The sequence below is a fragment of the Lynx rufus genome, unplaced genomic scaffold (genome assembly GCF_022079265.1).
Source record: "Lynx rufus isolate CCGP_SWC_20201006 ecotype Redwood Valley unplaced genomic scaffold, mLynRuf1.p SCAF_4, whole genome shotgun sequence".
NCBI classification, from domain to species: Eukaryota; Metazoa; Chordata; class Mammalia; order Carnivora; family Felidae; genus Lynx; species Lynx rufus.
In genome coordinates this window covers 8636401-8653667 of record NW_025814856.1, presented here as the reverse complement: position 1 = coordinate 8653667, position 17267 = coordinate 8636401, and the positions used below count along the sequence as shown (strand labels likewise).

Below are 17267 nucleotides of genomic sequence, written 5' to 3'. Positions count from 1 at the left end.
TCAGGTGACACGAGGGAGTGGCCACCGGTGTTGAGATTTTCCCAAGTGGAGAACGCCCCTTGGTGAAGTTCCATATGCGATCGGGTCTGGCGTTCCTTCGGTGCGTCCAGTAGCTGCATTCCGGGGACATGGGGTGTGTATTTCACGCATACGAGATACGCCGATACGTAGAACGGAGTCACGTTAAAACTAAAGACGCAGGACATCACGAGCAGATTTTTCGGCCGTGTCAGGGACGTTAAAAAGTCGTGAAGCGGGGCGGAGGGGGCACGCCTGGATGGCTCAGTCGGTCGGGTGTCCAGTTTTTGATCTCAGCTCAGGTCGTGATCTCAGGGTCGTGAGCTAGGCCTGGAACCTGCTTTAAAAAAAAAAAAAAAGAAAGTCATGAAGGGGCCCCGACGCGGGGCTCGAACTCCTCACCGCCAGATCATGACCTGAGCCACCAGGCGCCTGGGTTTTTTTGTTTGTTTGTTTGTTTGTTTTGTTTTTTTATTTTTAAATTTTTTTTTCAACGTTTATTTATTTTTGGGACAGAGAGACAGAGCATGAACGGGGGAGGGGCAGAGAGAGAGGGAGACACAGAATCCGAAACAGGCTCCAGGCTCTGAGCCATCAGCCCAGAGCCTGACGCGGGGCTCGAACTCACGGACCGCGAGATCGTGACCTGGCTGAAGTCAGACGCTTAACTGACTGCGCCACCCAGGCGCCCCATTTTTTTTTTTTAATTTTTTTTTTCAACGTTTATTTATTTTTGAGACAGAGAGAGACAGAGCATGAACGGGGGAGGGGCAGAGAGAGAGGGAGACACAGAATCGGAAACAGGCTCCAGGCTCCGAGCCATCAGCCCAGAGCCCGACGCGGGGCTCGAACTCACGGACCGCGAGATCGTGACCTGGCTGAAGTCGGACGCTTAACCGACTGCGCCACCCAGGCGCCCCTGTTTTGTTTTTTTAATGTTGACTTATTTTTGAGGGGCAGAGACTGAGCAGGGGAGGTGCGAGAGAGAGGGAGACAGAGAATCCCGAGCAGGATGTGGGGCTTGATCCCATGAACCGTGAGATCATGCCCTGAGCCGAAACCAAGAGTCAGTTGCTCAACTGACTGAGCCGTCCGGTCAGCTGGATGGCTATTGCTGTTATCAGTGTCACTTACACCATTAGGATTTTCTCATCAGTAGATATAAAAAACACCTTTGCATTCATAGCCTTTAGAGTGACCACCCCAGCTCCTTCCTTTCACAGATGGGGAAACTGAGGCCCAGAGAGGGGAAGGGATTTTCCCCGGGCACCGCAAGCCGATAGCAGCAGTGGGATAAGAACCCAGCTTTCCCGAATCCCACAGATGGCCCCTGCTTCCCCTCCTCTCAGAAAGTACCTCCCCATCCCCGCTGCCCCCCACCGAAGCACCCAATCTGCTACTCCCTTATTAATGGGCACGTCAAATGTCCTGGCCAGGAGAGGCATTACTCATTTGGCTTATGGAAAGGTTCTAATGCTCATGGGAGATAAAACTTCGTGAAGGTTCAGACACTTGTAGAGGAAAAAAAAATCCAAGACGAGGCATTCACGTGCTTTAACAAACAAACAAAAAAAAACGAAAAAAAAAAAAGAATGGCAGAGAAACCTTCATTCATTCATGAATATGATATACTAAAAAGACATTTCAGTTCTATACGGTGACAAGCCAGGGGACCTGCCTAAGGGGTCTGCCACCTGCATTTTTTCTTTTTGTCATTTCTTAGACCTTTTCCCAGACACACTCTGTGTTTTTCCTTCTCCAAAACATTGACAATATACATAGAATTGTTTCCTTTCTGTCGCTCCCCCGATTACACCTCCTGTCTTCTTCGACGGCGTCCCCAGCTTTAAATGCCCCCCACCCAGCTCATCCCGGTGAAAAGTGGACAGAAGCACATTCTATTTCATTCATTCTACATCGTTCAGTAGCCTCTGTGCCCAGATCCCCCACGCCGGGGCGACCAAAGGGAAGGTAGCGCTTTCCCTGACTCCCGGTAAAACGCTGTGGGTCACAGACCTGGGCAGTTCTTCCTGCTGGACACGGCTGAGCAGGGAAATCTTTTGCCCAGATCTGTGTCACCCCAGAATTGACATCTCGGTGCCATAGTTCCACCTGCTCCCTCCCATCACCATGAAACCCAGACCCCAGGAAGAGCAAGGAGACATCCGGGACCGCTGAGACCACAGTCTGTCCTGCGTGGGGAGAAGAGGGGCGCTCCATCCATTAACGCCCTGATCTTACAGCACCCCCAGTGAGCCTTAGCCAGCGGCTCCAGCACCCCCATTCCATGCCCCCAGGCTGTCCACTGCAACATTTTCTTCACCAAGTGGTGCCGTAGCTTAAAATCTGTGGGACCAGAGGCGCCTGGGTGTCTCAGTCAGTTAAGCGTCTGACTCTTGATTTTGGCTTAGGTCATGATCCCAGGGTCGTGGGGTCGAGCCCCTGGTCAGGCTCTGCGCTGAATGTGGAGTTTTGGGGATTCTCTCTCCTCTCTCTCTCTCTTTCTCTGCCCCTCCCCCTCTCAAAATAAATAAATAAACTTTTTTTTTTTTTTTTTGAATCTGTAGAACCAGAGTCCAGCCCAGCCCTTTCCCAGCTGGGGGACACCTGCCAAATGCCTTTGCCTCTCCGGGCCTCAGTTTCCTCACCTGTAACATGGGCCTGATGCTAGTCCCACCTCCAGCAGAGGTGGTTGTGGGCATTAGAGCCTGGTGACCCAGGGAAGCAGGACCGTCCTCTGCTCCTGGGGGCCTGAGCACGCCCCAGGCAAGGTGGCCATCGCCCCTGGCAGAAGGATGCTGAAGTGATTAGCTGGCAGAGGCACGCGGTGCAGACGGGGTTATGCAACCGGCTGCCTATTCCGGGCAGATGATGCAGGTCCCCAAGAGGGAAGGGGGAAGGGGCCTGACTTCAAAGTTTTCTGCCCCTTTTGAGTTCTCCTTGGAGATCGATGTGCAGTGGCCTTGCAGGCTGAGCTCGGAAGGAAGGCTCTACAGCAGACAGGGTCGACAGAGGGAGCCAAACAGGACAGAACGCCTGCAGCCCCTCCATCCAGACAAGGGGCTCCCGGCCCCGGGCGGGAGGCTGACGTCCCCACGAGGTTCACCATGGTCTCAGCTGCTGTGTTCTCTTAGTGTGACCTCTTCACACGGTGGCCGAGGGATCTAGGTTCTCTTTGAAATAGAAATTCACCCGAGCCTGCTTTGTGCTAGGGATAGCTCTCTCTTGTTAGGAAAATCTGGACATATTTTTTGAGGGGCCACCATTCGACCCACTGCCGTCCGCCCTCTGACGCCCCCCCGCCCAAATGTGTGTCCATTTCACGGGCGGCATATACTCACCTCCCCATCCCAGCATCCCCAGAAGTCTAAACCTGTCCGTCACCGCACCAGCTCGGAGATCCTAAGTCTCATCCTCTAAGTCGGGTGTGGGTGAGACTCTGGGTAAGATCCATTTGGGGGCCAAATCCCTGTCCCTCTGTGGATGGGAAACTGGAAGGACAGATTCTCTGCCTCCAGAATACAGTCGGGGGACAGACGTGGGGCAGACGTTCCTATTCCAAAAGAGGGGTGTTGGGAAGGATGAAGGGTCACTGGTCCCAAACAGGTTCTAAACCCAGCGGGTTTAAAACCCGGCCCTCGGCCCGGTAACACATGTGTTCCTCATAGCGACTCAGGGAAGTTACCACGCCCACCCGGTGACCGTTTAGAAACAGGCTGAGTGATTCGCCGATGGTTACATGGCACATCGGCTCTAGGATCCCCACCGTAGTCCCCAAGTTACAGGCAAGGTTCCGCTGCTATATTCGTAATTTTAAAACAAGGGACCCGGGGCTCAGAGAGGTTAATCAAACCCCAGAAGGTCACACAGCGAGCGAGTGGCTTTGCCGAGACTCAAACCCAGCTCACTCTGGCCCACTCTCGTGACTCAGAAGGGAGAAACCCGGCTGGGCCTGCCCTTCCGCCCCCTAAAAACACTGGACTTTTGCAAGGTAAAATGCAGAACTAAAACGAAGAAGGGTTAGGTGGATGGACGTTTCCAGATCGGGCCTGGGTTGTGGTGCCTGCGATTGCTCCTGATCTCCCAGCTGCTCAACGAACGGTGTGATGATCTAAGTGCTGTCTCTTGCTCACTTCCGGTGTCCTGAGCAAGCGTGTGGTGGGGACAGCCTGAGAAAACCGTTTTCTATTACGACTCGGCTTCTCCAGGACTCCGTTTCCGCATCTGTATAATGGGAGGCATCGTGACCCCAGCCTCCTAAGATTGTTTGAGAAGTTAATGAGCTGACGGAGCCAGGGGCTGGCTTACGCCATTGGCCATGAGGGCGGTGCCAAGGATGCCCCCGCATCCGTCAGTGCTGGGCTAAGCCTTCAGGGAGATCTCAGACTGCTTAGAGAAGCGGGGTGTCGGGTAGGGGTTTAGCAGTCTGGGCACCAGAGCCCTGTCGTCTGGGCTCCAAGCTGCCTCTGCCACCAACTGGCTGTGGCTGTGTGGCCTCGGGCCAAGGCCCTTCCTGTTTCCCAGCCTCGGTTTCCTCATCTGTAAAATGGGACTAACAATACTACCCACTTCCCACAGCGATTCTGAGAATCACAGGGGCTGCTTTGTGGAGTCTGGTACACGGGTGAGCTATTAGGAGCAGTGGAGGATACAGGAAGCAGAATTGGGGCAGCCTTTCAGGAGCCCCAGAGAGAGAAGTTCTGAATCGTAGAACCCTCTGGAGGGAGAAGTCATTGAGATTGTAAACAACAGATGTCCTGAAGTTTCCAGGAAATGGACTTCACGGGGACTGGGGAAGGATGAGGCCCCTCATCCGAAGACCGAGGGTCCAGGGGGGGCGTGTGAGAGTGAACAGAGCAGACTGGGGGGCCGGGTGCACTTGGCTCAGGCGGGCGGAGCTGGGGCCAGCCGAGGAGGCACCAGACAGGCCCTAGACCCCAGCCGCCCTCCCTGGGGCCACGGCTCCTGGGGGGGGTGTCTGGCAAGCTAGGGGTGAGTGTGCAGATGGGGGGAGGCAGGGGTCGATGGGCGGTCTGGGCCTGCGGGATTTCTGGGCCGCGGTGTCCTCATCTGAGAAATGGGGGCATTGGTTGACCATTCGACGAGAAGCGGCCAAGCGTGCGCCGGGTGCCAGGCCCTGTTCTGACGCTGGATGCACAGCTGTGAACAAGAGAGACAAAAATAAACCACTTGCCTCGCAGAGCTGATGTCCCAGAGGGCACCGAGGTGGAAAATCAGCCGGGACCCTTCACATTTCTGTCTCCTCCCCCCGTGCCCCCGAACGCTCAGGCTCTTTTCTTCTCGTGTCCATCTGCATAGTGTTAATTATTTGAGTAACTGAGGCACCAGACTCCTACCCACCACGTCTCCCTCCCTCTCCATCTCCAGCCGCACCAGCCTCCTGAAGCTCAACAAGCCTGTCCCCACTTCTGGACCCTTGCACCGGCTGGGTTCCCTCTGCCTGGGATGCCCTTTGCCCGTCACACCTGTATCCCCGTGAAAAATTACCCAGTTCACTTACCAGCTGTGTGGCCTTGGGCAACAGACTTAACCTCTCTGGGCTACAGTGTTCTCATCTGTAAAACGGTGCCAGTCATTATGCCTCGCGGGGCTGAGGACACGGGTGGTTAGAAGTCAAGTGCTTAGAACGGCACCTGCGAGCTTGTGTGTTACTGAGGTGTTTGCTGTTATTACTTTTGTTATTTTTTATGTTGTTTACTTGCCTATATTGAGTGCTCCCCCAAACCGGAATTTTGGGAGGGGACGTAAATACTGCAGGCATGTAAAGCCACGAGGCAATTGTACCCCTAGAGGGATGGTGTCCCCGTGTCTCCTTTAGCCACTCCAGAAAACACCGTGCGCCCCAGTCCTGCCCAGGAGCTAATGGGGGGCCTGTAGGCTGAATGCAGGCTCTGGCAGAAAGTTGGGGTGGGGTCCAGAACATGCGTTCTATTCCTCTAACTCCGTTACGGGTCCTTTCTCGTTGGCCTGCCTTCTACAGAGAGAACCAGGGCTCCGGGGTCCCCGTGTCGGGCCCCAACCTGTCGACCACCCGGCCAATCCAGCAGGACTTGGGCCGCCAGGACCCGCCGCTGGCCGAGGACATTGACAACATGAGGAACAACAAGCTGGCCACCGCGGGGTCGGCCGGCGCCCACGACAGCCTCGGCCGCCCCGGCCTGCCCCAGAGCCCCTCCAGGACCGGAAACAGCACCGACCCCGGCCCCGCGCCAGCACCGCCCGCCGTGGCCGCGAACCCCCAGAACGCCGCCGGGCGCCGGGCGCCCAACAACCCGGGGGACCCGTCCGACCCCGGCCCCCCCAAGACCCCCGAGAACAGCCTTATCGTCACCAACCCCAGCAGCACACAGACCAACTCAGCAAAGACTGCCAGGAAACCCGACCACACCACGGTGGACATCCCCCCGGCCTGCCCGCCCCCCCTCAACCACACCGTCGTCCAAGGTGAGACCCCCGCCCCCCTCGCCTCCACACATCACCGGGCGGGGCACCCGGGGTCCCCGGAGCGGCCGCCTCGGGCCCAGTCCCGGGAGGCTTGGCTGGGGGACCCTGGACAGTTGAGCCTACCTCTCTGCCCTCGGTTTCTTCCTCTCAGAATGGGCATAGACGTGGGTCCCGCCCCCACGGGACTGCCGGGAGGGTTAATATCTGTGCAACTCGGTAGGGTTTAGCGATATTGCCTGCATCCCAAATTCCCAGAGGGGAGCCGGGAAGCCACCATGGATCCTTCTGATGGAAATTGAGGGGGCCTCACATGATTCCCTAGAGCAGCGCTGTCCAAAAGAAATGCGACACAGGCCACGTGTGCAGCTTGAAGCATTCTAGAATCCATATGGAAAAGAAGGGAGAGAAGGAGGGAGGAAGGAGTGATGTAAAAAAGAAAAAAAAAAGAAAAAGGTGAAATGAACTCTAATAATAAGTTGCGTTTAACCCAGAGTGTTATTTATTTGTCCAAAATGCCACCATTTCAACCTATGATCAGTATTTTTCACGTGATTAATCGTCTATTTTAGTTCTTATTCTTGTACTCTGTCTTAGAAATTCAGTGTGTTTTACACTTACAGCCTTTCGTGGTTTGGACTAGCCACTGTTGCACGGCTGAGGCCTAGACCCTTGAGAGACTGGCAGTTTTTGACCCCCAGACCCCCCACCATGTGAGATTGGGGTCAGAGGAGCACTAAGAACTTAGAAACGACCCACCGGGTTTGTTATTTCTGAACTAGATGTAACTAGATGGTTCCTCTTACTTGTCAGTTCTGTGTAGGAGATTTCCGTGAGTCTGCTTAATAAACGCCCACCACAGTCCCACAGGGTGACTCTGGTCACTATGCCCATTTTACAGATGGAAATACTGAGGCTCAGGGACACTCCGCCTGCCCACAGACTCCTAGCAAGGTTAGGCTGCAGAATCAACGCTCAGGACGCTTCCAATCAAGAGAGAGGTGTTAATGGGGGGCAAACCCTGCAGTTTGACGAAGAGAGAGCTCAGTATTACCATCTGTAAAGTGGGGCTATTGGGGCTCATGTTACCTGCCTCCAAATGAATGGGGGCAGGTTTGTGTTAATATCCTGTGAGGGTCCCACCAGACTCAAGGTTGTCTATCGAGTGGTCGAGTGCAGGGACCACTCTGGGACCAGGTTCAAATCCGTGTGACCTTAGGCAAGTCACTTCACCTCTCTGTGCCGCAGCTGCATCATCTGTAAAACGGAGCTTATCAAGTACAAACCTCGTAGGGTCACGTGAGGACTCAACAACATACCGTGGTGCCTGGCACATAGTAGGCACTGCCCTGGGGAGCGGACAGGAGCCCAGAGGCTTGTGGGAAATCACGGAGGGAGCCCTGTGTTGGTTCTTGTCCCCACAGTGAACAAAAACGCCAACCCAGACCCACTGCCAAAAAAGGAGGAAGAGAAGAAGGAGGAGGAGGAAGACGACCCTGGGGAAGACGGCCCCAAGCCCATGCCCCCCTACAGCTCTATGTTTATCCTCTCTACAACCAACCCGTGAGTATGGCCTGTGGCCAGGGCAGGGGGCCCGGGGCTCCCACTGGGGCACTCGAAGTCAAGCCAGAGGGCAGGCCCAGTGGAGGGTAATGGGGAGAGTTGCTTCCCAGATCACGATTAGTCCCATAGGGGGTGTTTGAGCAGATGAGAAACGGATGCTCTCTTCCTAAGTCCTGTAAGAGAGAAATTTCTCATAAAGTACTGATTTGGGGGGGGGGGGGAAAGACCCCTCCCTGCCATCAGCTAGAAATCCTTGTCATAAATATTCAACTCTACACGGTCTGTAATGTGAGAGGCACCCCTAAGACACGGCTGCCTTGTGCAGTGCGCAACCTGTACCGTCATACCTGGTGGCCCTGGTCCCTGAGCTCTGGCTCCTAACCTCTGCTCCACAAGGATTTGGATTCTAGGCAGATGGTCTCTGAGTTCCATAGCCCTTTGTCTTGGGCATCCTTGAGGAGGAAAGATTATTTAGGGGAGAGACTTATCACATGCGTGTCACGGTGGTTGATGGAGGGTTGCGTTTTTCCGAAGGCTATTTCTTGAAACCCTGGTCCCTCAAAGTGCTTCCTGACCAAGAAAACTCACATCACATAAATTGGGCGGTAACTGCTTTCTGTAACCTGCCTCTTGAGACTCTTGAGTCTCACTCTGCGTGCTTCCTTTTTTATTTGGTTGAAACTATCTATTTTGTTAGGGAAACACTTATGTGGCACTTAGTGCCAGGCACGGTTGTGAGTGCTTTACAAACTGGGGGAAAAAAAATTCTCATAATAACCCTATGGGATTGGTACTATGTGTATGCCCATTTAACAGATGAAGAAACTGAGGCCCAGAGAGGTGAAGTCACCTGTCCGAGTTCATACAGCAAGCAAGTGGGAGAGCCCAAACAGACTGACGCCAGCATCCCTGTTCTTAACCACTCAGCCCTGCTGCCCTTCACACAACTTTGTGACATATTTATTAATATTATTAGCTCCACTCAAGAGGTTAAGTACTTAAGTGTTATCCTAGTACCCCATCAAAGGCTCTGATAAGGCCCGCGATGAATCATTTCAGTAGCTGATTTTTCTGGAGCCCTTACTATGTGCCAGGCATATATTAACTCTTCGGAGCCTCACATTCTTGTAAGGTAGGCACCATTATTACGGCCATTTCACAGATAGGGCACTGAGGCACAGGGGATAAGTAACTTGCCTAAGGTCACTCAATTAATTAAAGAAAGAAAGAAAGAAAGAGAGAGAGAGAGAGAGAAAGAAAGAAAGAAAGAAATCTGTTTAACCCAGAATTTCCCAATTTTGTTTGACCATAGGGTATTTTATGCACAAAAGACCCTTTCGTCTCCTGCAGAATCAAGAACAGTATTTCTTCAACTCGTCCCGGGAATCAAGATTTTCCCAGAGGGTTGTTTGGAAGTGAAAGGAACCTATCCACAGGGCCTGTGACTATCTTCCCTGGCCGAGGGCCCCCCCCGCCACCTTCTTGGGGCTCCATGAACCCCCGAGAGGCCCCCCAGGGGGAAGATCTTGACACTGGGTGGGGTATAGAACCTTGGGAGTCAGAGAGCTCAGGTGGTGGCAGGTGACAGAAGGAGATTACAGGAGGAAAGGGCTTGGGAGCCCACAGTCTGAGTGGACCCCTGCACACCCACCTGTCCCCACAGCCTTCGCCGCCTGTGCCACTACATCCTGAACCTGCGCTACTTTGAGATGTGCATCCTCATGGTCATTGCCATGAGCAGCATCGCCCTGGCGGCTGAGGATCCCGTGCAGCCCAACGCACCGCGAAACAACGTGAGTCCCGCTCCGCGGGCGCCCTCCTGGCCGGGCCGCTCTGCTACGGGCCACCTTCCCCTGCGTCCTCAACGCCGCCAGCCAGGCTGGAAGGAATGTCAGGGGTACCCCTGGGCGCAGCCCTGGGCTCACCACGGCTTCCGGTGGGGCGGGGAAGCCCTGATTGGTCGCGTAAGCTCTTGGGGGCGGGACGTCCCGCGAGGAAGTGGTGACTGTGCACCTGGTGGGGGAAAGGCGGCCGAGGGCAGGAGGGGCCGGAAGTTGCTGAAATCCCGGGCAGGGGGAGCGAGGCTGGCGTTAGGTGGGGGTGCGCACCCTCTGCCTGGAACGTAGGGAGTACCCAGGCAGGGGTGCTCCACAGGTATCCCCTCGGCCGCCGGGTCTCACCCAACAGACTTCTTGGCTTTGATCTTGGCTTTGACACGAGCTTTGAAAGAAAGGACGATGCTTTTTTTTTTTTTTTTAATGCGTGCTTATTTTTAGGGGGAGAGAGAGAGAGCCAGTGGGGGAGGGACAGAGGGAGAGGGAGACAGAGACCTCGAAGCCGGCTCCGGGCTCAGAGCACAGAGCCCGACGAGGGGCTGGAACCCACGAACCGCGAGATCGTGGCCTGAGCCGGAGTCGGACGCTTAGCCGACTGAGCCGCCCAGGAACCGTGAAAGAAAGAACTCTCTTGACGCAGAAACACTTTCAGCTGTTTGGAGAGCTGTAAGGCTCTCCTTTTAGGGGTGCAGGGTCTGCTAACGGTTCCTGATAACTGAGTGGTGGTTGTGTTCAGAGCACAAGCCCCGGCACTTGACATGTAAGCTCTCCCAGGTATCCCCATTGGACAGATGGTGAAACTGAGGCTCGGGCAGGTTCAGTGACCTGGCCGAGATCACACGGCAGAATCCCAATGCTGCCTCCCCCGTCGCTCCTTCTGCTTCCCTCAACTGTGTCCGTTTTTTGAGCACCTACTGTGCGCATGGCTCCCCTTAAGTCCTGCCCAGCAAGAATGGGCACGTGCCTGTGGTTGAGAGGGGAAAGTGAGGCACTGAGAAGCGAGGGCCTGGCAGATTCCACACCGGTGGCAGAACCTCCTTCCCCAGCTCCTTCCTGCCCCCCCCCATCGCTGCCCCCCTGCCCGGAGCCAGGGGCACATTTTCCGATGGGAGCCAGGCCCTGCCGCCCTCGCTAAGTAGGTTAGGAGCCTGGTGAGGCTGGCAAGCCCCATAAATCAAGCCTGCCGGACAGCAGCTTACCTTGCACTTTCCCTTCCTTTGCAGGCCTGGCAGGGCCCCTGGGGACCCGAGGGGGGAGCTGGAAGGAAATAATTAGAACACGGCTCCCGGAAGAAACGAGCACCAGGGCAGGGCTGAGGCTGCGCTCTGTTCTCTACGGCCAGCTCTCCCCACCCCCGGGGACTGCAGGGAGCCAGGTCCGGGAGGGGGTGTCCCAGGAGCGGTCAGCAACCCCCCTGCAGACTCTAGGAGGTCAGAGAAGGCTCTGTCACTGGCAGGGGTACCGCTGCGGTTCCTGGAGCTGAGGGAGCCCGGCGGGGCTCGGACCAGCCCCATGGGGCGTCTGCAAAGCCTTATCCCGGCCCCTGCCTGCTGCATCTTGCAATTGAAACTTCTCTCCTCGAAGCCCTCCCCTCTTCAAGGGCACTGTGGCCCCACACGGCCAGCTGATGCCCGGGGACCCCCTCCCCCATGGGGCAGGAAGTGAAACAAAACCACCCCCCACACCGGGCACATCTCCTCAGTGCCCCCTTTCCCTCCCTCTGAAGTCAGGGTTCACATCCCGGGACGTCCGGAGACACATTTGGGTTGTCACGACTTGGGGTGGGCAGACGGGGCGCTACTGACATCCAGAGGGGTGCTCGGCCCCCTCAGGGGCACAGGGCAGCCCCCGCGAGGGGAATGCGCCAGCCCCAAGGGTCCACACTGGATAACCCAACCCTAGCGGTAACCAGAAGGGACCACCCTTCTGGAACGAGCTTAGCTACTCTAGTTTTCCCACCGGCTTGGGCACCCTTAGGCGCTAGAGTTGGGTGTTGTTGCTCATTTCTGACATGAAAACAGATGGAATAATTCTGTGCCTCTCTTCTGTCACCCAACCTCGTGCCCCACCCCACCCCACCCCCCCCCCCCACTCCCCAGGCTTGTCAACCTTGGGGACTGGAGACTCCTTTGGCCGACCTGGTGGGTATGACGCAGAGGCTCTCTGGGACTTTGATCTGCGTTTCCCTGGGATAAATGAGCCCGAGCACCTGCTTGGAGTAAACCGAGCCACAGGAAATTGTCATTTGCATAGGGCAAAGGATCGGCACATCCGAGAGAGTCAAACCTGATTTATTGGTCTCTCGGTTTCCTTGATTTCCTCTTGTCCGACTTAATTCGGTTCTCCAGAATTTTTTTTTTTTTGATAAGATTTTACTTCTGAGTAATCTCCACACGCAGCGTGGGAGCTCGAACTCACAACCCCTCAGTTCTCCAGAAGTTGATTCCCCTGACCACCTGGCCTGCCCCTCCCCCACTCCCCTCATTCCTTTTTTCCTCTGTGCTTTTCTTTTCTTGTTTTAATTTTTTTTAATGTTTATTTATTTTTGAAGGAGAGAGAGACAGAATGCGAGTGGGGGAGGGACAGAGAGAGAGGGAGACACAGGCTCCAAAGCAGGCTCCGGGCTCCGAGCTGTCAGCACAGAGCCTGACCTAGGGCTCGAACTCACGAACCGTGAGATGGTGACCTGAGCCGAAGTCGGACGCTTAACTGACTGAGCCACCCAGGCACCCCCTCTCTGCTTTCCATTCATTGCTTTATTTAGCAATTAATGAGCAAATAGTATGTGCCACGCAGAGAGCTAAACGTCAAGGATTGACAGGGTAGGAGATGGCCCCTGCCTTCCCAGCTCACAGAGCGCCAGGCCTCTGGCCCTGCTGAGCCCTCCGCCCGGTGCACCTGAACTGCTCTCTCTGCACCCAGATCCTTCCAGCCCCTTGCACCTGCCACCCCCCCGTCTCAGGGAGCCAGCCATCCTGGCCACTCTGGGCCCTGATGGCCCTTCAAGCCCCACGCGTAACGGGAACGTGAGGTGTGACCACACAGATCCCCAGGACCCTTCCAGCTACCCATGCATTCATTCCGCAAACATTTCTTGAGTGCCAACTGTATGCTTGAGCCTGTGTTATGAGCTGGAGACACTACAGGCATAGCCAAACGTCCCTGGCCGCGTGGGGCTGATCTCAGGTCAGGAACGTGGACGATGAGGTTACTGATGACTATAACAAATTACAACGAATCGTTCGCAGGGGTGGGTGGTTGGTCTGGTGAGGAAAACTGCGAGCGCCAGGAAGTAGGACTTTAAACAGGCAGTAGGGGAAGGCTTCGCCGAGCAAGTGAGAGTTGAGCCAAGCCATAAAGAGGGAATCAGGCAGGACATGGGGAAGAGCATTCCAGGCAGAGGTAGCCACCTGTACAAAGGCCCTGCGGTGAAGACGCCCAGAGTGACGGGTGTAGAGTGAACAAGGGACGGTGAGTGGAGGTGAAGGCATAGAGGTGACCGGGCAGGTCGTTCGGGGCCTCGGGGGCCACCAGGAGGACTTTGGCTCTTACCTCAAGTGAGATCGGAGCCGTAGAGGATTCTAGGGCAGAGAAGGACCCTAACCGGAGTGCGGTGCTCACGGGCGCCCTCTGGTGGTGGTGCTCAGTAAATATCAGCCCTTCCAACGTGCACTTGCTGTGTCAGCATAACCACATCCTCCTGCCAAGGCCACACCAGAGCCGTGCTATGGCATGGCCTGGAGAGGGGCCAGGCTGCAGGCCGTCGCTCAGCCAGGCGGAGACCACCCAGCTCTGGCCCCGCACGAGGGAGTGGGGGGAGGGAGGGGTGCGGGGAGAATCCCCCCACCATGGTGAAGATGTGGCCGCAGATCTGCTGGGGGAGACCACGGTGGTGAGTTTGATCCCCGCCCCCCCCCAGTGTCTGGCTTAGAAGGCCGGTCATGTTTAGGACTTCTCACCTAGGAGACCCAGCAGGTCAAGGGCGTGGGGAGGTCAGACCGGTCGCCAGCAGGGTTACAGTCCTCCCTGAACGTCCCTAAGATCACCTTTCCTTTATATTGAGCTTTGGGCAAATTAAAAAAAAAAAAAAGGCGCCCTTCCCGTGGGTAAGCAAACCACCCTGAGTGGTTTCGTTAGGACTTTTCTGCCATCTGCTGGACAGTTTCATACACAACGTACTAATCTGCACTATGAGACGGGGTGGGAGGGGCCGTTGTACAGTGCCCACCCTGCCCAACTGTATGTGGCAGCCGTGTTTCCCCCTCTGCTTGGAGAGTCTGTTCCTTGGGGACTCTGCTGGAGCAAGCCAGTGATCTGCTGCCCCTTTGCTTTGATCCCCTACAGGTGCTACGGTATTTTGACTACGTTTTTACAGGCGTCTTTACCTTTGAGATGGTGATCAAGGTGAGTGCTGAGAGAGCCAAGATCCAAGGGAAACTTCACTCTCAAGAATGCCACCCTGGCGCAGGTGGCTTCCCCAGGGGGATTAGAAACGCTTGGTGTGTTGGAGCAGCGGTGAGAACTGGAAGGAGTGAGTGAGGAGAGTGGAGAACCCAGGGCGGAGAGATGAGAGCAGGGAGGTGACAGGGACAGATCCGGCGGGGCCTTGTGGGCCACGGGGAGAACTTTGGCTTTTACCCCAATGAGGTGGGAGCCATGGAGGGCTCTGGGCAGAGGAGGAACTTGACTCCTGCCCATGCCAGGGGCACCCTCTGGCCTCGCTGGGGAGGATGCGCTTGAGGGAGGGGCGGGGCGGGTGGGAGCTGAGAGAGCTAGGAGCAGGCGATTGTACTGGGCCGGGCAGAGGGTGGTGGGGGCAGGCCAGGGTGGTGGAGAAGGTGGGCAGGTTCTTGGCAGGCTTCCTGGTGAATTCCACGTGGGGGAACGAGACAAAGAGGAGTGAAGGGGGGCATCGAGGTTTGGACCTGAGAACCAGCAGGCTAGAACTGCCCTTCGTGAGATGGGGAGGTCCACTGGGCTCCCCTCCGTGTGTCCCCTCCTGGTGCCCTTCCCCCCAGAGACTGGAAGGGTGGGGGCTGCTCCCCCAAGTGGGACGAGGGACCCAAGCACCGTCTCTTCTCACCCCTAGATGATCGACCTGGGGCTCGTCCTGCACCAGGGTGCCTACTTCCGCGACCTCTGGAACATTCTCGACTTCATAGTGGTCAGTGGGGCCCTGGTGGCCTTTGCCTTCACGTAAGTCTCCTCCTGAGGTTTCCACTTGCCTCTCTGCGCCCCGCCCCCGGCCGGGGGCTGCCCGTTGGACCAGGGAACGTGTTCTCAGGGCGTAGAGACGGGAGAGTGGGCTCTGGGAGGTGGGGGGCGGGGGGGACATCCGCATGCTACGCCAGGAAGAGCTTCGACTGGCTTTTGCATGACGTCCCCTGTGGAAGAAGGAAGAGAAGGGACCCCACCTTCTACCTCCTCGCGCAGCCACGTCACTGGCCCCTCGCTCGCTGCTTTCAGTAGAATAGCCCCGCCGGGACATTTCATCTTCCCTCTGCTCTACAAGCTCCACCCCAACCGCTGTCTCTTTGAGATCCCCTAAAAAGAAAATCAGGAAACGAATGTGCATGAGAATTCGGACCCCCCCCCCCACCCTGTGTCTGCAGGCTCAATAGTTGTGGACCTGGTGACTCCCCTTGTGTGTCCTTCACGTGTCCCGGCAGGTCCTAAGACTCTCTGCCCTCTGAAAGGCCATGCATCGTTGTGCAACTCCGAGATGGCCCCTGGGTCCTGGGGAGCCATCCCAGAATGGCACCCAAGGGCCGGGCAGCCATTCTCTCCAAGATGGCACCCAAATTGTGGGGACCCATTCCAAGATGGCTCCTGAGCTCTGGGAAGCATTTCAAGGTGGTACCCAAGGGCTGAGCACCCGCGAGGTCTTAGGGCCCCGAGAGCGAACTCGGCAGTGCGTGCCTTAAGTTCTAGACATTTGGGGCAGGTTGAGGAGACCTAGCCGGCCCTTCACCCCCAAGTCTTCTTGGCAGACCCTGTGTGTGCCCACCGCAGTGGGTCAGTCCCAGAAAGGAAAGTCTCAGAGGGGTTCCCACCCGCCTCACCCCCACAGTGAGAAATCAGAGGCTTCCCTCGTGCCTCTGCTCCCTCGCGTCCTTCTCTCGGGGTCCTTGAATGGCCCCCCAACCCAATAGTGAAGACTCCGTTTGTCAGGAGGCCAGAGCGGTGGCTCCTTTCCAATTTAAGGACCAAAGCGGGCCACGCTCGGATTCTCCCCTGGGGACACAATACGGTCAAGTTGTGTCAGAACAGCAAGAAAGTTCCAGGGTTCCGGACGGCTCCAAGCCTCTGGAGCCCTACGACGAGGGTCCCGGGGCTGATTGTATTTCTGACTCTGGCCAGACTTCCCACCCCCTTTCCCCTTTTCCTTCTACTCTCTTTTCCTCTTTCTAGGTTTGCTCGTCTTCCACCTCGTCTCCTTTCTCTCTCCTTCTTCCTCACTCCCTCCGCCTCCCCCCCCTTTTTTAAATGATTATTTCAGTATTAGAGCAGTCGAAGAGATTTTGTAAAAATCCGAAGTGTGGCTACGTTATTAAAACGGTCGACACTTTTAAAAAGTGAAATAAAGGGGCGCCTGGGTGGCGCAGTCGGTTAAGCGTCCGACTTCAGCCAGGTCACGATCTCGCGGTCCGCGAGTTCGAGCCCCGCGTCGGGCTCTGGGCTGATGGCTCAGAGCCTGGAGCCTGTTTCCGATTCTGTGTCTCCCTCTCTCTCTGCCCCTCCCCCGTTCATGCTCTGTCTCTCTCTGTCCCAAAAATAAATAAATGTTGAAAAAAAAAATTTAAAAAAAAAAAAGTGAAATAAGTAAAATGCACAGCGAATGAGGGGAGAAAGATGGCCACAAATAAGACAGGGAATCGATGGCCTTCATATGTAAAAAGCAGTTACAAATCACTAAGAAACCTGAAACTCAGTAGATACGTGGGCAAGGGAAGGGATATAAACAGAAATTTTGCAGAATGCTGACAGCTAGTAAAAATGAAGAAAATTTCGCCTCCTTGGAATTTGGAGAAATATAAAATACAAACAAGATACAATTTTTTTCCTATCAAGATAGCACCAGTTTTCTTCAAAAAAAAAGATTTCTAGGGGCGCCTGGGTGGCTGGGTCAGCTGGGTGCTGACAGCTCAGAGCCTGGAGCCTGCTTAGGATTCTGTGTCCCCCCCCTCTCTCTCTGGCCCTCCCGCACTCGTGCTCTGTCTCACTCTCTCAAAAATAAATGTTAAAAAAAAATTTTATTTTAAAGATCTTTGAAGTATATATGAGAAGGTAACGAAATACAGTCGTCCCTCCCTGTGTCAGCTGTTTGAGCGATTCCTCCAAGGTGGCTGGAGGGCTCCACACTAGGTCCAGGGAAAATTTCAACTCAGA

The 17267-nt window shown here is 55.6% G+C and overlaps 1 protein-coding gene across 3 annotated transcripts in view; it reads left to right on the top strand.

Moving 5' to 3' along the window:
- The window catches only part of CACNA1A (calcium voltage-gated channel subunit alpha1 A), a 211479-nt gene that overhangs the window by 141001 nt on the left and 53211 nt on the right, over window positions 1-17267 (top strand). For all 3 annotated transcript variants that reach the window (XM_047094938.1, XM_047094939.1, XM_047094940.1), the window contains exons 20-24: window positions 6020-6483; window positions 7905-8043; window positions 9707-9836; window positions 14223-14282; window positions 14968-15074. In XM_047094938.1, coding sequence (XP_046950894.1) covers window positions 6020-6483; window positions 7905-8043; window positions 9707-9836; window positions 14223-14282; window positions 14968-15074 — 900 coding nt within the window. The remainder of the gene's footprint in view (window positions 1-6019; window positions 6484-7904; window positions 8044-9706; window positions 9837-14222; window positions 14283-14967; window positions 15075-17267) is intronic.